At 54.8% G+C, this 25,873-nt stretch overlaps 3 protein-coding genes across 8 annotated transcripts in view; 2 read left to right on the top strand and 1 right to left on the bottom strand.

Moving 5' to 3' along the window:
* Positions 1–1,761: 1,761 nt before the first annotated feature.
* LOC128810464 (prominin-1-A-like) lies at positions 1,762–11,862 on the top strand. Of its 3 annotated transcripts, none has more exons than XM_053983304.1 (25): positions 1,762–1,823; positions 2,026–2,233; positions 3,301–3,356; positions 3,587–3,792; positions 4,210–4,330; positions 4,477–4,540; positions 4,953–5,042; positions 5,297–5,487; positions 5,575–5,649; positions 5,951–6,014; positions 6,243–6,402; positions 6,666–6,818; positions 7,307–7,430; positions 7,583–7,674; positions 7,900–7,984; positions 8,092–8,235; positions 8,434–8,502; positions 8,696–8,785; positions 8,907–8,960; positions 9,296–9,376; positions 9,685–9,753; positions 9,849–9,938; positions 10,222–10,334; positions 11,265–11,282; positions 11,671–11,862. In XM_053983304.1, the coding sequence occupies exons 2-25, from the start codon at positions 2,104–2,106 to the stop codon at positions 11,720–11,722; spliced, it is 2,391 nt and encodes a 796-aa protein (XP_053839279.1). In that variant the 5' UTR covers positions 1,762–1,823; positions 2,026–2,103; the 3' UTR covers positions 11,723–11,862. The 3 variants fall into 3 exon arrangements, with proteins under 3 accessions (XP_053839279.1, XP_053839278.1, XP_053839280.1); XM_053983303.1 differs by having other exon boundaries at positions 8,434–8,505; XM_053983305.1 differs by lacking the exon at positions 8,092–8,235 and having other exon boundaries at positions 8,434–8,505.
* Positions 11,769–18,238, bottom strand: HPS6 (HPS6 biogenesis of lysosomal organelles complex 2 subunit 3). The gene is made up of 2 exons (XM_053983302.1): positions 17,947–18,238; positions 11,769–17,670 (listed from the first exon to the last, which is right to left on the bottom strand). The coding sequence occupies exon 2, from the start codon at positions 17,667–17,669 to the stop codon at positions 15,222–15,224; it is 2,448 nt and encodes an 815-aa protein (XP_053839277.1). The 5' UTR covers position 17,670; positions 17,947–18,238; the 3' UTR covers positions 11,769–15,221.
* Positions 18,239–18,252: 14 nt separating this feature from the next.
* ARMH3 (armadillo like helical domain containing 3) overlaps positions 18,253–25,873 on the top strand; it is a 123,627-nt gene continuing 116,006 nt past the window's right edge. The window contains exons 1-3 of one of the 4 annotated variants that reach the window (XM_053983309.1): positions 18,253–18,334; positions 25,207–25,318; positions 25,777–25,833. In XM_053983309.1, the coding sequence (XP_053839284.1) occupies positions 25,217–25,318; positions 25,777–25,833 (159 nt within the window). In that variant the 5' untranslated portion in view covers positions 18,253–18,334; positions 25,207–25,216. Of the gene's footprint in view, positions 18,335–18,377; positions 18,710–18,887; positions 18,910–25,206; positions 25,319–25,776; positions 25,834–25,873 lie in introns of those variants that run through there. The other 3 variants (XM_053983306.1, XM_053983308.1, XM_053983307.1) reach the window with 3 other exon arrangements.

Raw genomic sequence — 25,873 nt, 5'->3', positions numbered from 1 at the left:
CTGCACTTGCACCCGGGAGCTGCTGGAGGGCCCCAAGGCAACACTTCAGGGTTGAGATCTGACCTGGAAAGCCCAAGGGTACCTGTGAAGCTCCCAAACCTCCTTCATCCACATCAGCTCCAGTGCTGTGAGAAACTCACTAGTTGTTGCCTTTTTTTTCCTCCTTTTTTGTTGGGATGAATCTGTGCCCTCTGCTGCCCTGCCCCAGTGCCGGTGCCGTGCCACAGGGTCCCACATGGCACTCTGGCATCCAGCATGGGCCAGACCAGGAAGAAAACCTGAAGGAAGACTGCCCTCCTCCCTGGGCCACCTTCACCTAAGGTCACGGAGTGTGGTAATGCCCGCTTGTGCCAAGGAAAGTTAAGCAGTAACTGGGAGGTGGCAATGAGCAAGCCCTGGGTGCTGGAGGGGCCAGGGAGCCCCCCATGCAAAGGTCATTCAGGTACAGCTCACCCAGCATCCCTGCTGGTCCCTGTCCAAAAACCCGCGGTGTCCCATGCAGGGACACAGGGCAGGGGCCAAGGACCATGCTGGGGGCTCCAGCTACTTCGGGGCAGGAGGTGCGGGGTGCAGGGCACAGCTGAGGGCTGGCACAGGGGCAAGCTGGACAGCGGGGCGGGCTCTCGGCAAGGGTGCTATGGCAGGGTGGGCTGCTGGAGGGGCCAGCAGTGGCTCTGACGGTGTGGGGTGAGTGCTGGTTCTCTTAGACAAGGAGGGAGCATCCCCAGGCAGAGGGCCTGAGGGTGGCCGGCTCTCCCATGCAGGACAGGGCAGGGGTCGGGGTCTCTGTGGGAGATGCAGGATGTCAGGGTTGGCTGGGGCCAGGAGCAGGGTGGAGAAGGAGTGCCAAGGTGCAGCGGGGAGGGGTGGGGCAGAGGGCTCCCCCTCGGCAGAAGAGGGGGCCAGCGCGGCTGCACGTCCCGGACAGACCCCGGCGGGCCGGGGCGGAAGGGGCGGCTCTGTCCGGCCCTTCCCGCACCTCCCGGGGCCACCCGCGCCGCGGGCTCGGTGCGGAGCTGGGGAGCTGGGTGCCGAGCTGGGGAGCTCCGCCTGCCGAGACGTGACTCCCGGGACACCTGCCCCGCGTCCACCGGGTGCGTCCGCGGCTCAACCGGGAGCGAACCCCCGCCCCTCCCCGCTCCTGCCCCCGGTTGCGGCTCCCGAAGCTCCGGCGGCGGGGCGGGGAATGGAGCCACGCGGCGTGGGAAAGCTCCGCGGGGAGTGGGGATGGAGCCGAGCGGGCGCCCAGCCTTTGGGAAAAAAATGCTGTTTGGGGACCCCTGAGGCTGTTCCCCGCTTGGGAGGACCGGGACGCGTGTGAAAAATGCCGGGTTTGCCGCAGTGCCCCATTTCGGAAGGTTTTTAGATGCAAAACCTGCTTCTGTGGCCGCAGCTGGTTTGTGTTGAAACTCTGGACGGCTCAACGCACCCCATCCCGAAAGGATGCAGATAGTGTGGGGCGGAGCGGGCGGGACGGCTGCCCTCGGGATCACCCCGGGCCACCCAGCTCCTGGGATGGGGCAGGAGGAAGCCAGCACGGGCAGGGGAGCTTAGCGGAGAGGGAGGAGAAGGACTCTTCCTGATGCCTGCGTAGGGACAGGTCGGTGGTGACCCTGACCCCGGTATAGAGAGGCGGCCCGAGGCGGCCGGGTGCCAGGAGCCGTAAGGGGCAGGGTGGGGCGATCCCGGCATCGCCGGCTGCCCCGGCAAACAGCTTGTCAGCAATCATCGCTGAAACTTAAACAAACCACAGACCTGGGCGCTGGCACGCTGCGGCCGGACCCTGCCGCAGCTGTGGGTGCAGAGAGGTGTCAGAGGACAGGGTGAGTGCTCTGAATCCGCTTCATCGCCCACAGCCCCCCGGTCCCTCTTGGGCATCTCCTGCCTGGCTTGCCACCCCACTGCTCATAGGGGTGGGGATGGGTGCACCCATCCTTCCTCGGTGCTCTCCCGCAGCTCTTTCCTTCCGGGCAGGAGCGGGCAGGTGCCTGATTTTTTCTCTCTGCATTTCCTGGTCGGAGGCAGGAGGCAGGGCAGGCTGGATGGTTCCAAGCCCCGACGACAGCTCCTCTCGGTGCCTAGCTGTCCACAGGAGCTGCTGCGATGGAGCTGGGGAACATCTCGAAGCCCACGTATGGCCCTGGCCCCGAGGCGCCGGGGAGCAGCACGCCGGGGGTGGTGACAATGGCACACGGCTTCCTGCGGCTGGTGCAGCCCAACCCCCTGCCCATAGGTGGGTGCATGGCGGTGGGGGGCTGGTAGTGGTGTAATGGCTGGGGTAATCGGGAGTGGGATCCCAAGGATTGCCAGCTGCGTCCTGCTCATGTCCCATAACAACTGTGGGGTTATCTTAGCTGGGCCCCAGGACAGATGTTAGTGGTAGTGCCACCTTGCAGAATCCTGTCCCATCCTCCCTCCAGGTGTCTTAATCCTAGGCCCCCAAAAATGTGCAGAGCAAACCCCACTCTGCCTGCAGGGTCTTTGCCTGTCTTGCAGCCCTCTGTGCTTGCTGGCCACCAAGAGTATTGTGTCCTGGTGCCAGTGGCAGCACTGTGTGCTCTCCCTGTGCACTGCCCTGCTTGCCAGCGCTTGCCCTTGCTCCTGTCGCTGTCACAGCTCTGTCTTGAAGCCGCTGCAGGTTTGCACAGGTGATACCGGGACCCTGCAGCTGCTGCATATTCATGGAGCAGGTGCTGCCCACCTGGAGGGAAATGCCACTCTGGGTACGGCCACTTGTGCTTCCCCCTCCACTGGCTTCAATCCCTGCTTACCATCAACATGCTGGCAAAGGTGTGGCTGGCACCACAGGTCCTGCTTTGTGGACCTGTGTCACATGGACACCAGGGTACAATCAGTGTCCCCATGTGCCATCAGGGCTTTGTAATGAGGGCATGCGGCACAGGCAGGGAGAGCCCTGGGAATGAAGGAGGCAGCGTGGCAGTGGGCCTTTGCCCCAGTACTCATTCCTCACTGGCAGTGTCCTTGGGCCTCTGTGTAGGGCTGGGCTGCAGGAGGGCAGCCCCAGGCGAGTGTCCCTTATGCCCATGGTGGTGAGGAACTCCCTTGTTCTGTGAACCCGAGAGCCTGGGAGCTGGCAGCACTTTTCCGGGGTGCAAAAACGCTGCATGATGTGGTGGGTGGGTAGGGCAGCTGCAAGAGAGAAAAATGCCATAGTCAGAGCTGGTCTGAGCTGCAGGTGATACCTCGGGCTGGGAGCGGTGAGCAGGGTCTGGGGCCCTCTTGGGGAGCCCCACAGGGCCTAGCACCTACTCACAGCCCTCTGTGCTTCTTGTCTCCCAGGGCTGATTAATTTTGGGCAGTCTGAGAGCGAGTTCAGACAGGAGGACATCCGTGAGGTGAGCAGGCAGCTGGGCTGGGGAGCTGGCAGCCCCAGACCACCGTGGACTGGGGGATGCTGGTGGGTGCTGCTCTGAGGCTGAGCCCTGGATACTGGGCAGCAGCAAGGGGATATGTTCTGCCCCCTGGGGGGACCCATTTTGTCCTTTTGGGCCTGGACAGGCTGTGCAGAGCTGAGGAGCCTTCGGGGGCACCAGTGTTATGCTGCTTCTCATTCTTCCTATCCCAGCTGCTGCTCTACGAACTGGGTTTCCTGGTCTGCGCGGCCATTGGAGTCCTCCTCATCATCCTCGTGCCGCTGGTGGGATGCTGCTTCTGCTGCTGCCGCTGCTGCGGGAACTGCGGGGGCCGCATGTACCAGAAGCAGGGCCGGCGGATGGGCTGCCGGCGCCGGGCGCTCTGGGCCTCTGTCCTGCTGGTCTCCGCATTCCTCCTGTGAGTGCACTGGCCGGGAGGCTCCGGATGGAACCCAGGGGTGGCTGGAAATGCCGGCGCTTGGCGGCTGTGCCAGGAAACTGCCATTGTTCCCGAATAGATCCCGGCACGGCGGGACAAAGGAGAGGAAGCAGCGGCGGTGGGGAGCTGGCCCCGGGGGGCTGCGCACTGGCACCGTGCGGACCTTTCCCGACAGCTTCCCCACGGCGTACCGGGCACTCCCGTGCCTCAGTTTCTTGCGTCCCTCCTCTCTGGTCCCTCAGGGCAGGGCATGTGCTGGAATGCACTGGAAGCAGGAGTCACTGGTGTGCTCCAGACCCTGCAGGCTGGGGTCTGTGTGGGTGGATTTGGAGGGTACTGGGGGGAGCACTGGGACTGAGCTCCCCACCTGCTGACTTTGTCACCCTTCCCTTGTAGGGCTGGTGGTGTCTGTGCCCTCATCAGCAACACTCGCTTCTCCCAGGCTGTGAAGGGCACCTTCCCCAATGTGAACAACACTCTGGACAACATCCACACCTACCTGGCCTCCATCCCCCAGGCACGCATGGTCCCCCTGCCATGTCTTGGGGGCAAGGGGCCAGGCAGGAGGAGCGGCCCAAATAGCCCCCTGGGGAAGGGCAGCAGAGGGGCTGGCAGCAGAGAAAGGTCCCCACCCTCACTGACACCATATCTCTGTCCCTACAGCAAGTTGACTTTATCATCAACAAGAGTGATGTCCCGCTGGACTATGCCAACCACAGCCTCCAGGGTGAGGGTGTGCGACGGGAGGGGCTGGAGCATCCCCATGGCCCTGTGGCGAGCTGCTCCAGGGTTGGGGGGTCTTGGGCGGTGGGAGTGTTGTGTGGGTTTACCTTTCTACCCTGTGGGTGGTTGCCGACCCTGCAGTCTGCAACCTGTTCTTATGGGGATGTCTAAAGGGACTGGGTCTGGAGGCTCTTCCAAGCTCCAGCTCTGCTCCAGTTTCTGCTTTTCTCTATTCAGGCTCCTCTCTGGGAAGGGTGATGCAGGTGGTGGGAGAGTGGGGATATCCCCACTGGCCCCCACCTGGGGGGTGGGTGAGAGAGGGCTGCTGGTGGTGTCAGTCTTTTCACCAGCTTTCCTGCAAGCCCCAGGACCTTGCAGGGATCCTGTTATTGACACCACCTCTCCCATCTCTGCAGACATTGGGCACGAACTGGGTAGTATGATTGCCTCACACATCAGGAGCAGCACAGAGGGGGCTCTGGGATCTCTCCGGAGCCTCTTGCAAGGTACTGGCCCCATCCCCTGGGAGACTGGCAAGGGACTTAGGGGGGATCAAAAGATGGGGTGGGTGCATGTTTGGGTGAGGCTTCCATGGAGGTGGATCCTTTTGGCCTCCCAACCACACCCTGGGGCAAGTGCCATGACTTTGGGGGTACCCCTAGGTTGTATTTCTTTGTGGGTTTGCAAGGTTCAGCTGGATGAGAACGAGTCCCTGCCACAGTGGCAGGATGAGGCCCTGAGCTCCCCGCTATCTCCCCAGGGATGGAGACGCTGAACGACACCTTTGCCAACATTGCCATCAGCCGCTCAGACCTCGAGGAGCTGCAGAGCAACTACAGCCAGCGGCTGGTCAGCCTGCAGGGCGAGCTCAACCACACCCTGCAGAAATGTGGCCTCCCCTGCGGCCGAGTGTCCCTGGACGGGCTCACCTTCACCGCCAACTTCAGCACGGTGAGGAGGGGCAAGGTGTGGGTGAGAGGCCCCAGCACACCCTGCCCCAGCCCCCACAGCTCCCTCACCCCAGGCTCTTCCCTGCAGATCCCAGGTGTGGAGCAGCAGCTGGAGGCACTGCATGAGGTCTCTGAGTCAAACATAGAGACTGATTTAGAGGAGGTAAGGGGTGTTCCCTTCACCCAGGCACAAAGCTGGGTGCTCCTGCAACTGTGAGGGCTGTGCTGACAGGGTGTGGGTTGGGAAGAGCTCTGTCAGGAGCTCAGTGTGTGACATGGAGGGAAGGGCTGGCCAGAGGTCTGCTCATTGTCCCAGCCATCCCTGCACACTGGTAGTGTGGACTGGGTGCTGTGGAGAGCCTAGCTGTCATGTGTTACTAGGATCTGGGGACAAGGGGATGTGCTGCTCAGCCCTGGATTGCAGGCAGGGATGTGAGTTCCATGCTGTGCTTCTCTGGATACAGGTTAACAGAACGCTGGGCATGACCCCTGACAAGGTGCAAGAGCAGTCCCAGCAAGTGGTGGCAAGTAAGCAGGGCTTTGTGTGCTGACTTCTCCCTCTTCTAGGGTTCCCTCCTCCCTTCTCAAGCCATTCTTTCCTGGAGGCCTTCCCTGCAGCCCTGGCTGTCCCCAGCTGCCATCATGCCAATGTCATCCTTGGCCATGACTGCCCCTTTCCTATCCTTTCTGAGCCCCCGCTGCCCTGCAGGACCTGGTCAGCAGCTCGCAATGTCGGCATGTCCCCATTCCTTACAGAGAGCCAGGACCAGCTGGGCCTCATCAGGCAGGAGATCAGAAGCTTGCAGGAAGGGTTGCCGCTCCTGGATGCGGAGGAGAAAGTTGGGGCCTTTGTGAACAATGCCACATCGGTGCTGGAGAAGTACAGGGAGCCGATCATCGCCTGGGATGGGCTCAGGTGGGCGAGGGGCTGCGGCCCCGGCTCCGTTGTCTGGAGAGTTTAAGGTTCCTGCTCCTCCCATTGCTGGAGGTGGGGGCTTGCTGGGTGGTGGGGTTGTGGGTGCAGGGTAGTCAGAGCTGTGCCTTGCAGACACACATGCCCCTTCCCTGCTGTGGTGTCTGGGACCTTTTTCCTCCCCATGAAGGCAGCCAGTGGGCTGCAGGGTGCTGCTCAGGGTCCCAGGTTGTGCTGCCTGACTCCCACCCTTTGTCTTGCCCCAGGTTGATCGTGTGTGCCCTCCTGTGCTGCACGGTGCTGCTGGTGGTCCTCTGCAACGTTTTTGGGCTGCTGCTGGGGCCCCTGGGGCTGAAGGAAGGTGTGCTGCCCACAGAGCGCAGCAGCCTCGCCAATGCTGGCGGGAACTTCTTCATGGCGTGAGGCTCAATTGGCTGCCAAGGACGTGTGTGGGAGCGCTGGGGTGGGTGGGCAGGGCTGGCCTGGGAATGCTCGAGCTCCTAAATCATCAGTTTACTGCAGCTTAATGGCCTTCCCCGTGGTGACTCCCCGTGCAGGTGGTAAATTGAAGGTCAAATGTGGTGCTGGTGAGAGGCATTTGAGTGGAGCCCATTTGCCCCATGACAGCGAGGGCTGGCACTGTGTGTGTGGGTCCTGCAGCTCTGCAGGGGAGTGCTGGCTTGCAAAGCTGTGGGAAGCTATTCTGGAATCCAAGCTCTGGGGTAGACCCCGGTCATGCTCTGGGGTCTGAAGGCAGAACAGAGACAAGCTTGTGGGAAGGGTGGTGTTCCCACAACTGTGGGGGTGAGGGGTGTGCAGCCCCTGGGCTCTGCAAGCTGGGGGGCAATGCCAGCATCAGTGCTGGGCCACTGGGCTGCTGGTGCTGATAGCATTTCTGTCCTGGCAGAGGGGTTGGCTTCAGTTTCATCTTCTTCTGGCTGCTCATGCTGCTGGTGATGATCATCTTCATGCTGGGGGGGAACATTTACATGCTCTTCTGTGAGTCCTGGCGCAACCAGCAGCTCTTCCAGGTAAACTTGTTCTGGGGAAACTGCCTGGAGATACTGCTTCCTAAATGAGGGCTGCTGGTGGAGCAGAGGCAGCACTAGCCATTTAGGATGCTCTTCCAAGGTGTCTTGCCCTGAACTATGTCTAGTTTCTCCATCTCTTTCCTTGCTCTTAGCTCCTGGACAACCCTGGCAAGATCCCTAACTTCAATCTCTCAGAGCTGCTGGGCCTGAAGGGTGACATGACAAACTTCTCAGAGATATACAGGTGGGTTCCAGCCCTGACACTGTGTCTTTGGTGGGAGTAGAGCTGCTCAATGCCCTCAGATGCTCTCCAGGAGCAGGGCAGCATGCCCTACCTTCCCAGGCTGTGGGTAGGCACTGATTGCAGGGAAGGAGCAAGGTGCAACCTACCTGCACAGGTGAGGACATGCTCCTGGGAGGGGGTGGCCCTCGCCTGCCCTGTTTTAAACACCATGCTTCCATCCTGCAGGCAGTGCCAGCAAGATGCTTCCCTGTGGCAAACTCTGCACTTGGACCAGAGCATTTCCCTGGACAAGCTCTTGAATATCAGCCAGGTGAGCATGGGAGTGCCAGGGTCTTGAGGGCAGGAATCCAGACTAAGGGCTGAGGGGACAGTGAGGGGCCAGCACGTGTCCCATCGTGGCCCCCTTTGTTCTGGCAGTATGCAGGAAACATCTCCACAGCTTTTGAGAAGATGAACATCAGCCTAAGCCCCATCTCCCTGCTCAAGCAGAGCCAGAAAGACCTGCTGCTGAATGCCAGTCGGGCTGGACAGCCCCCCAACTTCACCCTCACCCTGGAGCAGGTGTGCTGGGTGTAGCCTGGTCTTGGGATTGGGGTGCGGGAGTTGGATGTGGGTTGAGAAGGTCTATTACCCTTAGGGTAACAAGGCACATCCTCTGCCCAGAAGGCCCTGGTTCCACTCTGTCTCACAAAGAAGGGGCATAGCTCCCCTTGTGAACCCCATTCCTCATTCTCATGGCTCTGTCTCTGCCTTTTCCAGTTGGATCAGAATATGACCCAGGGAAGCCTCCTGGATCTGGCTGCAGAGTTGGAGCAGCTGGCCGAAAAAGTGGTGAGAGACCGTGACACCCCAGGGCCGTAGCCACCCTGTCCCCAAAGCCACTGGTTGCTGGGCTCCTCTGTACCTGCCTGAGTGTTGAGGGAAGGCCCTTTACTCTTGCCCAGCTCTTTTCCCCAGCCTGGCCCATCAGCTGGCTGTGGTGAGGCACAGAGCTGGGCACTGCTGACTGCAGCTCTTCCAGGGCACGGACGTGAAGAAGGACCTGGAAGATAACGCTCGCAAACTGAGGGAGCTGGAAAAGGAGATGCAGGCGAGCTTCTCTGGGCCACTGGTGAGCTGGGGGATGTCCTGGGGTTGCTGGGTTGGGCTTCCCTAGAGCTCAGAGCCTGCTGGCAGGGTCTTGTCTGAGCTGTGGGGTCTGCACGTCTGATCCCCCTTCTCTCCGTCCCCAGCAAAGTCTGAAGGAGAACATCCACTCCGTGCAGAGTGGGGCTGCCCAACTAGAGGTAAGCTGTACAAGGGGAGTGCATGCCAGTCCCAGGCACCCTGCAAAACAACTTCGAGGTCCTGCAGTGGAGGTGGTGGGGCTAACCCGCAGTCTCGAGGCTGCTGTGGCACTCTTCATGTGCTGCAGGGGCTGTTCATGGGGTAGAGGGAGGGAGGCCATGGACCCTGCCAGGCGCAGGCTCCCTCCACCTGAGGTACTTAGCACTACCAAGTGTGTGACTGCTGGGACACCACAGCTCTGAGAGGCTATGCCCCAGGGAGTGCTGCTGTGCAGGGCTGGTGAAGTGCAGAGACCCCACTTAGATCACAGTGCTAAGAGCACCTTTCACCTCAGGGACAGACAACAGCTGCGCTGGACAAAGCCAGCAGAACCCAGGAGTTCCTGGAGAGGGAGACACCAAACATCATCAAGAACGTGAGCTTGCCTTGCCCTGCTGTCACGTCACATGGACCATACCCCCTCACCAAGACCTCCCTCTATAGAGGGAAGCCAAACCTTGTCTGGCTGCTCATCCTGCTTGCCTTCCCTGAGTGTCTCCTGCACCCCTGGGTGCCCCTTTCCCTTATGGCATCCCTGGCAAGGGAAGGGGGTGGGATGAAGCATTCAGCCCTGTTGCTACTGGGCTGAGGTGGTCTGAGACTTCTGATCCTCACATGGAGGGGACACGGGGCATGGAGGGGGCTGGTAGTGGCAACATTTTCACTGTGTGCTTGCCCCTCCAGGAGACATTAGCCTTCCTAGAACAACTGTTGGATTTCTTTGAGACCTACATTTCATGGGCCAAGAGCAGGGTAAGCTGAGCCTTCCTCAGTGAGGTGGAGAGAGGGGAGAATGAGCTGCAGGGCTTGGTGGATGCTGACATATGCTGTCCCCACCATGTCCCTAGGTGACAGAAGATGTGGCACGTTGCAAGCCCATAGCTCAATCCTTGGATAATGTGGAGGTCATTGGCTGTGACTATATCATGGACTCTGTGGTGAGTGGGGCAGTGGTATGTAGAATGACACACGTGTGGGGTGGCAGTGAGGTCCTCTTGTCCCCTTCATGCACAGGATGAGGGATGCAGGGAAGGATCAGGGATGCACAGGATGAGGGATGCACAGGAAGCAGTGCTCAGCTTCTGCCCAGCAAACTGCTGTGGCTAAGAGGAAAGGCCAGGCTCTGAGAAGGAGTGGGTGGTCATTGGGGGAGTGCTGGGAGGAAAAGAGATGCTCCCAGTCGCTCTCTGGACCTAATGGCTCTTCCTCCACCCTATGCAGAATGCCTTCTGGTTCAGCCTGGGCTGGTGCACCTTGTTCCTGCTGCCCAGCATCATCCTGGCTGTCAGACTTGCCAAGTTTTACCGCCGCATGGATATTGCTGATGTGTACAGGTGAGGAGCAGCCCCACCCCATGTGATGACACTGGGTCTGGGGTCCCCCTGCCACCTGTTCCTCCATGTCCTGTTGTAGCCTGTGGGGCTCATGCTAAAGTAATGTGGGCTGGGGAGAACCTAAGAGGTGACTTGGGGTCCTCAGCCTCTGAGGATGGGGATGTTCTGGAGCTTTTCTCTGCCTGCTCTGAACCTCCCGTTTGGGCAAAGAAAGGTGCATTCCCTTTTGAGGAAGGTGCCTGGCAGGGCTGCAGCCACAGCCTGCCTCGAGTCCACCACCTGACTTGCCCTGTTTTGCACCACTTTTGTGCTGGAGCACTGGCATGAGAGCTGGATGCTGTGACAGAATGCAGTGTGCTGCGTGGTTGTGGCATTGCCACGAGGGTGCAGTGCTTGGTCACACGCCTGTGGCCACCAGTGTCCTGGGGCTGCCCCTCAGCCCTCTGGGACACTCTGCCTGGCAGCTCCACCACCAGCACAGGAGCATAGGCACTGACCCCTGAGGATAGTGAGCAGTTTCTAGTTGGATTTCCAGCTCCTGAGGGCTACATCGTGGCCCTGTGGTGCAGCTGCTGTGCTGGGGGCTCCCCAGCTCCTGTCACCCCTCTGAGCTGGCTGGAGACATGGGCTCAGCTGCCCAGGAACCTCAGGGAGCTCAAGTTGAGGCATAGGGAGCTGGGTGCTGCTGAGTGTGGGGCCCTGCTCTGCCTGCCTGGGAAAGGAGCACAGATGTTCTGGGGGGCTGTAAGAGCCCATGCTCTCTGTTCAGATCAGGCAGCCAGGATGGAGGGGATCACAGCAGCCTGAAGCCCATGTGGTCTCTTTTTGTGACCCATGGGAGACCTTGTCCCACCATCAGATGCTGTCCTGTCCCACAAGGCATTTTCTTGCCCCACTAACACTGTCTCCTCTTTTTTTTCTCCCCTCTAGGAATGAAGACTTTGAGATGTAAGCTACTTACACTGCCAAGTCCCTTTGTGGGGTGGGGGGCAGCCCCTGTAGTAGAGGGGGGTCAGGAGACAGAGGGAGGGAGCTGGGGACCAGGGTGAGTGCAGACCAAGGAGTGTGCTGGTACCAGGGGATGGCTGTGAAGGTGGGACTTCTGTAGTGCACACAGTTGTGCCGTCCCCTATCATATTCCCACGCTCCTAAGTCTGGAGGTGTTGCTGGTCCCAGTCTCCCAGGCTGGTGGGTTTGGGGAAGCTGTCTCCGTACCCTGTTTCCTGTGGGACTGGGTGATAGGAGTGGAATGATATTTGACCATCCCAGTGCATCCTGAGCTGTCCCTTACTGCTCTCTGTGGCTGGAGGTGACATATATGACCTTGGTTTTGCAGGCCACCAACATTCAACTCCTACAAAATCCCCAGGCCTTCCACAAGGCATTAGCTCCCATCACCCGCAGATGGAGGACGAAAGGGACAGACCCCCTCACTTGAAAAATGTGACTATTTATTTTTGCAGAGAATCTGCCTCTTTCCAAGGCTGTAATTTTTGGTGTCAAACAATAAACGGTGTGTTTGTGTGCACTGTGGGATGTGACTGTGCTCCTCAGGTCTAGCAGTGATGGCAGTACGCAGGGCTAGGGGCTGGAGGGTTCCCCACTGCTGGCACAAGCTGAGGCTGTGCCTGGGACCAGAGGGCTCTTTCTGGTGCTCCCAAGTGTGCTCTGCCCACAACCAGCCTATAGGTCGATACAGGATTACTGCTCAGTGTCACTGAGACTGGGTGATGTTCCCCTCACTGGGCAGCCCTTTGCACCTCTGACTGGGTGAGTGCCAGGTCCCTCCATGGGACAAGCCACACAAAGAGCCTCCTGTCCATGAAGTGCCACCACAGTGTGTTAGCTGTCCCTAGCACATGAGCACTTCCCTCTGGCAACTCTAGTATTATCATCTGTGGATTTCCAGTGAGTTTATGGGGTGCCTGCAGCCCACACCTCTTTCTCTCTGCAAGATACAGTGCCATGGGTACTTTCTCTGCCCACTCCTGCACACCCCATGCTCTGCACAGAAAAAGTTGCATGAAGAGATAAATCAAGGGTGATGGTCTAGAGCCTTGGGGCGAGCTCAGGTATTGCTTTGTGCCACTCCTTGGTGCAAGCGCAGGGACCAACCCGAAAGCTGTGTCAGATACAGGGGATATATACGTGAGCAGCTTGACTCATCTCCTTTGTTGCAAAGTCCAAGTTTCTCTGGAGCAGAGTGAGAGGGCCAGGCCGGCCAGCTCCCCCTCCATTATGTGCATCTCTTACTGCTTTTTCCACTTGCCTTCAGATCTAATTGCTAGTTTTCCCTTTGGGCTTTATCTGAGGCTGCACTGGCCTTACCTCCTGCTGTCTCCTCCCAGCAGAGTCTGACTTCACAGAGAGCCCTGCATTTGCCTATCAATCAGCTGAATCTGTCCTTCAGATTGCTTTGGCCCCTGCTTCCCCCAAGGATGCTCACCCTTCCTGGTTCTTGGTGTGAGATATCCAGCAACCCCTTGGAAAGCATTCAGCTCAGTTTTCTGCCCTGGACCCTCAGCCTCCAGAATTCTACTTCCTGTTTGTCTGGGGCTCATGCATGGAGGCTTCTGCCCCCAGGCCTCAGCCTGTCCCTACTGCGTCATGTTCCCTGCTTCCTCTTCCCTTGCTGTGCCTCGGGGATGCCAGCTCACACAGGACTGCTGCTAGCTTCAGTTTCTGCTTGCTGGCTTTGTGGGCATTGCTTCTTTCCTGCTCTCCTGTTTCTGCAGAGACAGTGCTGGAAGGCAGGGACCTGCATCCTCGTTCACTGTGTCACTGTGGCCACCTGCACCCAAACCCAGCCCTGGCAATGAAGATTTCCCCCCAAAATGACTGCACAGCCTTTGCCAAGGTGTGGGGCTTGCTCTCAGCAGCTCCCCATTCACTGCACCTCCAGGACAGTGTTCCAGTCTCTGGAGCCATGGCTCTAAGAGGTGCTGGGGTCCATCCATCATCCTCCTCCCGAACAGACCTGGGAGGTGGGTGAGACCAGAGTCAGGCAAGGCCACCAGCTGCCTGGAGAGGAGGCAAGGACAGCTCATCACAGAATGCCCACAGTGGATGCCACCAGCTCTCCTTTCAGGCCCCGCTCCCTCCGCTCACGTGTGGCAGCTTCCGGAGTGAGAGGGAAATTTACAGTGCCCCGTGACCACAGCACAAGGACCCCCACAAGGAAGGTCTCATCAATAACCAGCCAGTCTCAAGGGAACCATTGCAGCAGTTCCTCTTCCTCTTTGCCAGACCTTTTTCCACCACAGGGACTTTCCGCAGCCAAGCCTTTCTCTGGGGGAGACCCTGCCACGTCTTTACAGTGGTTTCACAGACAATAATCTCTCCAACGGCAGCTTTGACACTGTGCCTGGCAGCACGATTTTGCTGGGCCAGCCAGGTGCTCTCTGTTGGTAGTTTTCCTAAAAAGTAGACAATTTGCAGCTCTTGAGAAGAAAATCCTCCCTTCCTCAACTCTCTGTTGGGCCCAGCCAGAGCCACGTGTGGATGGCCTGGATGGCCCTTCCCTGTGGCACATAGCTCCAGCCTGCCCGTGCAGACTCCTGCCCCCATGGCTTCATAGTGGTAAGCAGCTGAGTACCACAGAGGGAATGAGCTATCTGGGTATGCTCTCTGAGCCCAGCTGTGAGCCATGCTGGGCAGCACCAGAGAGATCAGCCTGGCCACTTTTCACCAGAGGCAAAACAAGGTTGCCCTCCTCCTGAGGGTGTGTACCCTCATAACACCCACCACCACCTCAGCAGTGCTTTAGGAAGCTTTATTTTTAAAAGGAGTCTGTCTTCCACACCTAAGACCACTTTCAAGAGGATTAATGCAGGTGAATCTCCTGCAGCCCAACAAGGCAACAGACAGCTCCTTTACACCAGAGCCCAGAATGCAGGGGCAAAGCCACAGTGAGGGTCTCCCTCCTGGTGGAGGGGGCCAGGCACCGGGCACCTGAGAGAGGCTGGAACCTGGATCTTCCTGCACTAACTGCTCTCAAGTTACGTTGATTTTGCAAACAGAGGCACAATATGAGCCAGACAACCCTGACAAAGCCCCTTTGTATGCAAAGGGCAAAGGTAGAGGAAATGGGAACAGAGGGCTTGGGTGTCCTGCAGCATAATCTAAGCTTCCACAAAGGAAAGGGAAAGACAGGGCCAACCCCAAGCTCTCATAGCCTGCTGCAAGCTTCTCAGCTCAGCAGAGAGTTTGGGTACTGTCTGGGACAGAGAGATAAGGGAATTAGGCTGCTCTTTTGAGCTAAGTAGCTGCAATCAGTCACAGCTACAGGACTGATCCCAGAGGAGTTGTGGCAAGACAACGTGTGGTGTGCTGCAACTGCCAGCATGTGTGCTGGGACCCCCAGTGCCATGGAGCTGTGCCACACAGGCATTTAGCATCTGACTGAGCCCAAAGCAGCAGGATTCAGTGACCCAGCTGCAGGAAACATGCCCTGTCTCTCACAGGCAGAGCTTGAAGGTAGCACCCAGCTCACTGACCAGAGAATGGGGGGGAAAGACTGTACTGCCTACCACCAGTACCAGAGGATCAGGGAAGTAGAAGTGGAGCTAGAAAGGAGCCAAACAAACTGAAAAACAAAAAAAGTGCTTTGGGCAGGGAGCAGTTCTGTAGTCCTGTAGTGCAGCCAGTGTTTTCATCTGCAAATGCACCTGGCATTTGCTCCTCCACTGGCACACGCACAATTGCACTTGCTAGGAATAACAGAAAACCTGCCCTGGCTCAGAGATCCCCCAACCTCAGCCACCCACCAGGCTCTTCGAGATGCTGCAGGGATGCTTCAGAAAGGAGCAGGCTTCTGTACTGCCAACACAGGTAAAATTTCCCTTCCTTGTGCACCCAGGGCTTGGGATGACATTGTCCTTCCCCCCTTCACACACTGTCATCCCGTAGCAGTGTTGAAGGCGAGGAAGTCCTTGCCATAGATGGCTGAGGAACATCATCAGCCACTACTTTTGAGGGGATTTTGTGCTCTCGGGGTGGGGTGGGAGGGGGGAAGGTGGTGCTCTGCAGGGCATCTGAGTACATCTCATCTTGGACACTGGGACGCTGCACAACCCTTTGCAGCAGTGGCTTAAGCAAGCCCACAGTCAGCTGGTTCCCCTCACTGGAGAAGGGCACTGGGTCCTCCTGGGAATGAGGAAGGTGCTGCAGAACCATGGTGAGGATGTTTGAGGCGGTGAGCTCAGCAGGGCACAGCGGCCACAGCCTGTCCAGGTAAGGGTCCAGCTCCCGGTGCTGGGCAAACTCAGCCAGCAGTGTGATGAATATCTCCTTGTTAAGCAAGGGGCTGAGTTTGGAGAACTTCTCTGCCACCTCCACCACCCGCTGCCACTGCTTCAGATGGATGAGAAGGTGCAGAGCTTGCAGCACAGCCTTAGGCCTCTTGCTGCAGAGCAGCAGTTCCAGCTCCATCTCGTCATCTGCCTCGCTGTGTTTGCTCTTTCGGGCCAGCACTCCCAGTGCTCTCTTGTACAGTGGCACCCGGCCCTCCGGGCCCTCCTTGCTGCTGTATGACCACGAGCTGCTAACGTACTGCTGGGTCAGCTCCACAAAGCTGGGCAACCACTTGGGTTTGAACCTCAGGAAAGAGGCGCAAATGAGCTCAAAGAGTGGGACCATCCCATTCTGACCCACCTCCTCCAGCTGCGGCTGACACAGGACCTTCTTCCATACCTCTGGGGTGGCCCTGGCTACCAAGAGACCATCCCCATTCTGCTGCAGCTGCAGGCAGCTCCTTGTGGCCTTCCAGGCAGCCTTGGGGAAGGAGGCAAAGACAGAGTTCAGATAGGCCAAGTTGTCTTTGTCCATGTCAGACTGGAGAATGCGGCTGACCTCCTGCTCCACCAGCTCCTTGCAGTAGCTTTCCACCTCACTCTCTGGGGCACACACCACACAAGTTTTGAGGAGCTCCAGGCTCATGTAGCTCTGCAGCTCCAGGCTCACTGTGCTCAACAGCTTGGCATACGTGTCTTCTAGGCTTCGGGCTGGTTTCTGCTTCTGGTGGAGGCTGTGCTGCAGGATGGCAGCGAGGACCACAGGAGCCTGGAATGTACCACCTTTCTTCAACTTCTCCACCGTCAGCTTGGAGCTGCTGAGGCTCCTCCTCTGATAATATCTGCAGGCCTCCTCAAACACCATCTCCACCAGGCATGGCTCAGGCCTGCTGCTGTCCTCAGGTTTGGAAAAGCTAAAGCTGTAGATGCCACTCTGACTGAGGAGCTGGATACTGTCCTCCTCGTCCTGGGACTCCAGGAAATGCACTTCTTTCATGCTCAGGACTTCCTTTTCTACAAGCCTTCCACTGTTCTGGTCAACAAGGTACAGTACTCCAGCCAGCACACAAGCCAGGATGTTGCCAAAAGTCTTCAGCTGGACAGGACTCCCTTGGGCCAGGGGGCCGCCCTCCAGGTCAAAGATATGCCTCTGTGTCCCATCTGGCTCCACGATACTCACAGAACCCTTTGTGCTCACCAGCAGCAGACCCCCGCTGTTGGACATGGTGGAGGTGTGAATGTCCAGAGGCGCAAAACCTGAGAGAAGGCCCACAGAACCCAGCAGGAGCTTCTTAAAGTCTGAGTCACTGCTGGAGTGCAGCACCTTGCTGTGGATGAAGCCTGCAGAGGGGGCTGTGATGGTGAATTCTGCCTTCTCTGGATGCCAGATGAGGAGGAATTTGGAAGTGGTGGCAAAGCTGGCAGCAGCAGGCACTAGGAAGACATGTTGGGGAGAGGCCAGGACCTGGTACTCGGGGCTGTTGTGCAGGACTATCCTCGCAGCGCCCAGCCGCACGCCCTGCTCCCCCACCTCCAGAGCACGGGCACACACACAGAACCTGAAGGCACACTTGCTCATGTCCGAGTGAGCACCCAGCGGCGGCCTCTCCTCACACCACACCAGGTTGGCTCCCTGGCTGCACACGGAGACAACTCGTGCCCGGGCACCCTGGCAGAGCTCCAGTGTCTGCAGCAGCTGCCAGCCCACGGCCACCACAAAGTGCCAGACCTCGGTCCGGCCATGTTCCCACACCACGGCCAGTACCCAGGAGTCTGGTACCACTGGGCTCTGCAGGAAGAGCAGTCCCACAAGGGCTGGCTGGGGCGGCTCCCAGCTCCTCTCCAGGTCGGCTCCAGCGATGCTGTGGCGCTGGAAGGCCACCACCCGCGGCAGGATGGGCGGCCGGCTCTTCTGCAGGAGCAGGACATGCTGCCCGTCGGGGCTGGACTGGACGAGCTTGGGCTCTTCTCCGCGGCACAGCAACTCCCGCAGCCAGTGGCCTCGGCTGAAGTCACTCAAGTCGGAGACCTGCCGCAGCTTCATCCTGTCAGCGACAGCGTGCAGCAGGGCGAGCTGGGGCACGGAGCCACAGCCGCCACTCAGTCCCCTCCCGGAGCCCCGCCACACCCTGCTCCCCGGCACCCTGCTCCTTCGGCTCTCTAGGAGGCCCCCACGGACACCTTCCCCCCCCGGCGAGCCGGTTCCGCGGCAGCAACTCGCAGGGACGGGCCGCACCCGGAGCTCCCCGCACACCCAGCGCCGCCCGAGAGAACTCTGCGCTGCCCCGGGCACGCCGGGTCCCCCTCCCGCCGGGACCCACCTGCCGCGGCAGCGACTGACGGCCGGGGCCGGGGCCGGGCCAGCGGCAGCTCCGCTCAGCGCTGCGCAGTCACGGGGCCGCAGGTTTCCGGGCGGAGCCGCTCCGGGCCGCCGCGGGCCGTCCCGCTCCTACTTCCGCCGCCGGTGCGGAGTGGGCTGCGGGGCCGCGTCCCGAGGGCGACCCGCGTGTTCCCGCAGACGGCGGGGCCATTTGTTACCGGGGTGCGTGTGTACGTGCGTGTGTCAGCCCCCGCGGGGCGAGCCGAGCTCCAGCCGGCCCGGGGAGGAGCCTTCCCCGCCCGCCCCGCCTGCGGGAGCCGCGGCCGCGCGGGGAACCGGCGGGCGCACGCGCGGCGCCTGCGCGGTGTGCGGGGAGCGGCTGCCCGCAGGTGAGTGCGGGAGCGGCGGGGGGGACACGGGACCCCGCCCGCGGGGCCGGGCGCGCCCCCGCTGCCCCTCCGGCACCGGGGGCTCCGCCGCACCGGGGGCTCCGCGGGGCGGGCGCGCTCCCCGCCGCGAGGGGCCTCGCCAGACACCGGCACCCCGTTCCAGGGCCGCTCGCTGCCCACCCCGGTTAGCTGCGGGAGCGGCCGCACGCAGCCCGTGCAGCGGGAGGTGCTTCTCATCGCCCGCCGGTGACGCCGCGGTGCACCGGTGCGTGCCCCGGGTGCCGGCCCCGAGGAGGCCGCGGGGCCTGCCGCAGCCCAGCCCTTCGGCTGCTCGTGGGCCGCGCCGTCCCCGGCTGCCGGTGGTTTGCGCTCGAGGTAACTCCTAGGAAAAGAACGAGCGTTCGCTGAGCATTCCAGTTGTCTGGTTTACCTCACCCTTCTCCGAACACTTGTACGGGCAAAGCCAAGGGGAACAGCAACAGTGGTAAAGCAGCGGGAGCTCGCAGTGTTTATTATGCTGAAGGCAGAGACACTTGCTGCCTGAGCAAGCTGCGGCCTCGGTCAAGCCCTGTTGCGTATGTCGCTGTAACAAAGTTTGTTCATCAGCACAGACTGTAATCCGAATGTATGGCGAGAGCCAATTAGGGTGAGCGGGTGGGTGGAATATGCAAAGCAATGAGATAATTTGAATCATTGCGTTAGATGGTGACTGCAGTTCACCAGCTGTTTGAGCTCCAGTAGGACATGTGACAAAAATGTAGAAGAGGAATTTCGAGGGGAGGCAAGGACAACACTTTGGCTTTCCAGTAATAATAGGTTGATCCACTGTGTCATTTATGGCACTTTCGCAGTGTGCAAAGAGATACTGTGGGCAGGGTACATACAGTGTAAAAAAGTTAAACAGTTATTGACTAGCATGCACAAAAGGAACAGCATGACTTTAATGGGCTGCTGGGCTAAGCGTTCATCTCCTCCCTCCCCCTGCTAACACACCACGCAGCCATGCAGATGTCCCTTAGGAGGGGAAGGGTCAGCTTCTGCTGCTCAAGAGTTGCTGAATTGCTATATTCTGACTCCCTATTTTTGATTTTTTTTTTAAACTTACACCTTTTGATGTTTGCATTTTAATTCCTGAGTACTTGTTCTGCTGATGGTCTGTATCTCAAAAATGTTACCCACTCTGCAGCTCCACCTTTTTTATCTTGGCGTGGGTTTACTGTGCAGCTTCTTAGAACATAGCAGCTACTTCAGAAGTCAGAGCTGAGGTCATGCAGCTGCACTGTATTCAGCATGGGCCTCGGATCCACACCACCAGCTGAAGCCATGGGAAAAGGGCAGGGAAGGTTACAGGGAGAGCGTTTTTCTTCAGAAGGAAGGCATTTAAAAAAGTCTGCAGGTGACACAAGCTTTTAGGTGGGAATGTAAAGGCAGTGCATAATATTTTGTGATAAACTATGTGGGATGGATTCTAAAGGGCTTGAAAAGTGAAAACCCAAAGTCAGTTTCTGACATAAGAGAACTGGTTGTGGTAGCCAGGAATACAGAGAGAAAGTGTGGTGAAATGAAAAAAATTACCTTGTATGAAAATGGTGTGAATAGGTGCTGGTGGAAGCATTCAGCACTTGTCTGGATGGACTTGACAGGAAGAAGCATAGCTAGTTGGTAGTGTGAAATTGATGGATTGGGTGTTATTTTAACTGGACATACAGAAATTAAATGCAGTTATGCATGACGTGTTAAAATTGTACTTCAAATATATCTTTTATATCATATATTTTATATCTTTTATATATATTTTATATCATTGCTAAAGCTGGTGCAGTGGGAGAGGTAGCATGTGGCTGTATTTGCATTAGGAAGCTGCTTTTCTCATTTTTTGAGGTGTAAAAAATAGGTCAGAAGTGGTGTAACTTTAGATTGTACTATGTTGAAGCACATAGACTGCTCTGAGTGGGATGGAAAGAATTTCTAGTAAAAATATATATACTGTGGCTATGCTGGGGGTTGTTGCTTTGTCCTGCAGAAAAAGTAGGATCTCTGGGTTTTTTGTCATCAGCACACCTTCAGAATATGTTTCTCATTACATACTGCCTGAAGCCACCTGGAAATTCTGCAGCATGGATCCAAAACTTGCATGCTGTGTTACTGTTTCCCTTGGGTTGAGCACCTTAGAGTTGTAGAGCAGAGCACAGTTTGAGCAGTTTTTATTCCAATGAACAATATACAAGTGAAGTTGTAAGCAGTGAATGGAATATGAAAGCAGTGTGGATGTACTTGCACAATCTGTAACTGCCAGTGCAAGAGTTTGTGGAGAATAAGCTGTAAAAGTTCTTATGGCAGAAATTTGGCCATGATGGTTTCTAAAGCGTTGACAAAAGCCCTATGTGTTCTTGCTCTCTTTGTTTTCAGTAGTGGTCTGCTGGCCTGCTGATGGGTGTTCCTGGGAGTTTTAACAGAGGAGCTGGAACTGGGTCCAGGGACTCTCTGTGCACTGGGATTCATAAATTCTTGTGCTGGGTGCAAGTTGTCTGTTGCTTCCAGTGATGGATGGGTACTGGACCTGTGTTGTAACTGCCTGTTGTTCAGATCCAGTATTTACTCTGCAGATCATCACATGGATTAAGTGCAAGTTTTTCCTGGTACTTCACAGAAGAATTTAATGAGTGCTTAGCTTGTAGCACATTGCTTTAGAAGTTGTGAGTTAACTTTTAGACTTTAGGGGGTTTATCTCCCCCTCTTGCATGATGGAGGCAGTTTTTGAACAAATTTCCTTTAATCCTGAGTGGTGTACCTGCAGAACACCTTGAAAGGCAAAGCATGATCACACTGAGTCCCAGGTGCATACGCTCAGGGAGAGAGGAGGCTTTGAAATGTTTGAACAGGTGAGTCCAATCTTAGTAGCTCTGGCAAGTCAAGGGACATTGGATTCTAAAATCAAAAATATCTTAGTTCTTATTCAGAGTCTTTATAAAATTGATTGAGGTTCAGGGCTTTGACATTAACAAACTAATACAGGTCACATCATTTGCACAGACTTTTCCAGGTAGTGAATAAATGGTTTGCCAAGTCAGTCATATGTGAAAATACAATTTTGCATCTGTATTCTTTTTGTCTAGCCAAGAAGTGTTGCAGCATATTTTGTGAAGGGTCCACACTGGAAAAAATACACTTCTTCATGTTTGGTTGCATGTGGGGGTTGTGTATGTGCATTTATAATCTTGAAAACTTTCAGGTTTGTTAGCCAAGGTAATTGAATGCAAGTGCTGTGCTTGATGGGCTGCATGCAAGATTACACAAGTTACAAGTTTTGGATCCTGATGTCATTACGGTGTAGATGTGCATTAGTGTTATCCTCTTGACAGTATTTTTGCTGTTAAAAGATGGTCTATGGAATACTAATAAGTCTGTACAGGAGCTGAGTGACAATGTGGAGCATTGTGTAGCAGTTCTCAGTGTGCACAAGTCTGAGTAAATCTCAGACTCAAATACCAGGTTCATTTTCCCCGTGGCTACTCTAACGAAAAGCTAACAGAGCTGTGTTCATCGGAATGTCATATGTTTGGTTGGAATCTCTGTTATGAGTTCTGGAGTGAAACAGAAAGGAGGTGCATGGTTGGATGTACTCATCTCTTCCTGACTGGATCAGCTGATTCTGGGGTTGATGAGAGATAAAGCAAGAGTCTGTCTGAACTTGTGTCTGCCATGGCTTTTATCTTCCTGCCTTTGAGCTGCCAAGACTCATGCTCTGTCAAGTTTTCTTTTAGTTCCAGATGAAGCATCTTGGATCTTCTGCTGCACAGCAAAGAATTTGTTGTTCTAAAAATCCCCATGCGTGTGCTTCTCTTGGCCCTGAGGGGCAGTTCTCCTGCGCAGTCGGTGAATACAGCAGGATTCACTTAGCAGCATGTGTTAATGGGAATGACCTATTGACAGAATAAATTATCCATTTGAACCTAAAATGTGGAAAATGCACCCATGCCTTTTAAATGTGGTGTTTAAAGGAAAATTGTTAATTATCATCAAGATTGTTGTTTTCATAAGCTGTCTGGGCATCATGATAATTTGACACCTCTGCAACTTATTTATAAATGTTTTGTGCATTTAACTGTTGTTTTCTGCAGCTGTGTAGAAGGTCTCCATTAGCAAAATGCAGTTTTCTGTTTGTCTTTATGACATCTAGAAAATGTAATTGCATAAAGTGAAAAGAAAAAGCCATTTGTATGACCTGATCATCATAGGTCATGAAACAAACACAGCCTAATAAAGCGTTGGCATGAGAGTCATGGTTTACGTTTCTCTCTTTGCTCCTCCATATGCTCATTTGTAGAATAGCAAATTATAAACAAGAACATTATTTAATCCTTGCCTCTAGCAGTTGTCTTTGCATGTGCTCTGTGCAGCTTTGGTTGAGAGAATGTGGATCCTAAGACCCATTTTGACAGAGACTAGAATTTTCACATGGTCATGTGATCCTTCTTGTGCTCACCCTTTGTATCTTGATGTATTTAGATTTTTCTGTCTTTCTGGAAATGTAGGAGAAGGGTTAAAATACAGCTCTGAAAATGCAGGGACTAAGCAGAGCTTATTGATCCCCTCCCATTCACGTTCACATTTGATACGAGAACGCTGACCTAGAAGCACTGAGAGTTAGTTTATTAGTTTTGACATTGGGATTCGTTAGCTCTAATTCAATTAGAAGCACACTGATGGATGTGTTTGTATGCTGGAGCTGGCAGCTTTTTTAGGTCAAGAAACTTACAATTCTAGTAGGAAATTTGTTTTGTGCAGTCTTACCCAAGATTTGCATTCCTAGGCTAAAAGTGACATCACTCTTGGTTTGGTTTTTAATAGATTTCTCAGTGTTTCCAGTTGTTTCTAATTAGAATAATGTCTTATTTCCCTCGACAGTTTAAAAATAATGCAAAGTCTGTAAAAGAGAAACTATCAAGATGATTGAATAATGTTTTCTTTTTTGTTTGTTAGTTGGAAACCTTCTTCCATCTTAGTTTGATACATAGACCTACTAGGCTATGGGAATAATTTTGGTCTTTACAGAAGGTTATGGTGCAGTTGTTGCTAAGCTTTGTTCTGTCAGGGTGTCTCTGAGCTCTTTCCATTCTCACCCCAGCCCATAACCAGCCAGCTGGTTCCCTTTCTAGTGGGAAGACAACACCTCTCTGCCTATGTAAATGTTAGCTTTTCAGGTGTGAGATCTGCTGCTCTCTGTCCTACCCTTTCCCATCCCGGCAAAGCTCCTTCCCTTTGCACCTGGGGCAGGGTCTTTTGCAGCAGAATTTTTTTTTCTAGGCCTGAAAATGTTTTCCTGCCACTTAGAACCAAGATTTATGGCTAAAGGAATGGATGTTTGAATAACTGACTCTGGAAGCCTGAGAGTCCTAGTTGAGAACATAGTTGTAAGTCAGCTAAAAATTGTCTGCAGTGGAAAGAATGTAAGGGAGATCTGGAACTGGTATTCAGTAGTTGATGGAACTTGCTCTTTGAGGGAAAGAGAGATCTAAACCTGTGGGAGGGGGTTCAGGCAGTCTGGGATTGAGGCTACATGCAGAGCTATCTACACAGCTGCCAGCTCAGAAAGCTCTGGGGTCCTAGATTCGCATGGTGAACTGAGCTCTCTGTGCATAATTTATCATGGCTGAGTGCAGCTACCACAAGAGCCTGCCCATGTTTTTCTGGAGCATGACTTAAGTCAAGCCTCTCTGTGTGAGATGCTGTTGCCATGTGTGTAATTACCTTTGGAGGTATGGGAGGAAGTCTAGGAGCTCAGGGGTATGAGGAGGGATGGCATTCCCTTTCTGCTAAGTACTTCTGACATGCTGCAGTGATGGAGGAGGTTAGAACAGTACTAAAGCTGTGATGCTTGCCAGGAAAATCTGTGATTGCAGATAAATGTGTATTTGCGAGGTCAGAGTAGTGCTGCACTTGGTAGCATCACGCATGAGGTTGAGAATATGTGGCAGGTTGTGTGTTCTGACTCAGCCCCTGGAGTGGGTTGTCTCTCACAGAAGGCTGAGGACCACGTTACTTTGTGTAATGGCTCATTTTGTAATAAGGATACTCCTTTTTTTTTTGTAGTAAGACACCAATTAATGATAGTAAAACTTCTTTGTGTTTTTAGAAAACCCTTTGCTGTAAAATGGATCATGAAATTAATTTGGTTAAAATAAAAAATCTCTGTAAAACTTGTCCTTTGTCTTGCATCCTCGTCCCAAAACTGAACCACATGGGATGCTTTTGAGGCTGAGGTTCTTCTCTGGCTTGATTTGCAGAGCAGCTGGCCCAGATAAGAATGCCAAGGGTGGCAAAGTGCTTTATGGAAGCTTTGCTTGTTTTGGATCCACCCCAGAGTACAAAAAGCAGAATTTGAAGTGCTTTGGTAGGCAGCAAATTAAACAGACAAGAGAATACTTCCAAATAGTTTCAGGAGCTTCTTGTCACTAGATGCCTTTGCGGCTTGACCAGCATCAAAAAAGACTGGGTACCTATTTGATATCAAGTATCATAATTCCTCCACTGAGATTAAAAAATATATACTTTCCTAGATGTAAACTGCATTGGTCTGGATAATGAATCAGTTTCTAATAGAGAAGAATTAAAATTTATCCATAAGGAGCTTATTCTGCTTATGCCTGTGTGTGGACTTCTGCATGTCTTTGAAATGTGATATAGAACTAGATGGGTCCTTTTATCTGATTTCTTATCTGGTATAGTTATAAATGCCCCTATTTACAGCTTGTGAGAGACTGTTAGTGTTTTAGTGCACTGAAAAAAATCTTTCATGGTTGAGGCAGGCCAGATATGCCTTGAAGAAAAGTTCAAATTTTCTGAGCTTTTTTGTCTGTTCTTATCTTCAGGGTATACAGCATGGCCCAAACAGAGAAGAAAGGTGGGCTGCTCCGGAAGTCTTCAGCCTCCAAGAAGCCATTGAAAGAGAAAGTGGTATTGATGTATGATGAAATTTTCACGGTAAGGAGTTGAGCATCTCTTTTTCTAAAGTGTTGTGTTAAATGTTCTTGGTTTAGTTTATGCTGAAGGTTTTTTCCCAGTGGATTTCTTTCCTCAAGGTCAGGCCTGCACAGTGTAAGCACATCTCCAGGCTCTCCTACTGTCGTGCAGAAGTCTGTATTCTGCTCTCTTCCAAAATGTCGCTGTCTCCTGTTGCCTACCAGAACCATACCATCTATGGGAAGTCATGCTTTCCCAGTATTTCTCAAATACGAATTCAGAAAATAAACAGAGGCATCTCAATTGAGAGCTGTGTCTCTTGGTTCTTCATTTTTCTGGAAATCTCTGTAGCCAGAATTCTGCACTTTGAGACCTCTTGGTCATCCGGCAGGTGATGCTGACTCAGAGCTACCCATGATTAAATTTAAATTCTGCCTGAATGATTTCTTTGCCATCATGCCTGTTTCTTTTCCTTACAGACAGAGGACCCCAGTAAATGCAACCCTAGGTTTTGGGAGGAGCTATTTCTCATGAAGGTAACAGAATGTGAACATCCTGTTGCTGTACTGCCTATGA

The sequence above is a fragment of the Vidua macroura genome, chromosome 8 (assembly GCF_024509145.1).
Source record: "Vidua macroura isolate BioBank_ID:100142 chromosome 8, ASM2450914v1, whole genome shotgun sequence".
Lineage (NCBI taxonomy): Eukaryota > Metazoa > Chordata > Aves > Passeriformes > Viduidae > Vidua > Vidua macroura.
The sequence above is the reverse complement of the archived record's forward strand: the minus strand, read 5'-3'. Positions and strand labels throughout refer to the sequence as shown.

Coding starts and splice junctions, on each gene's coding strand:
- LOC128810464 (XM_053983303.1), top strand. CDS start 2,104: ATGGAGCTGGGGAACATCTCGAAGCCCACGTATGGCCCTGGCCCCGAG. Junction 3,793..4,209: donor CTGGTCTCCGCATTCCTCCT/GTGAGTGCACTG, acceptor CTTCCCTTGTAG/GGCTGGTGGTGTCTGTGCCC. Junction 4,331..4,476: donor ACCTGGCCTCCATCCCCCAG/GCACGCATGGTC, acceptor CTGTCCCTACAG/CAAGTTGACTTTATCATCAA.
- HPS6 (XM_053983302.1), bottom strand. CDS start 17,669: ATGAAGCTGCGGCAGGTCTCCGACTTGAGTGACTTCAGCCGAGGCCAC.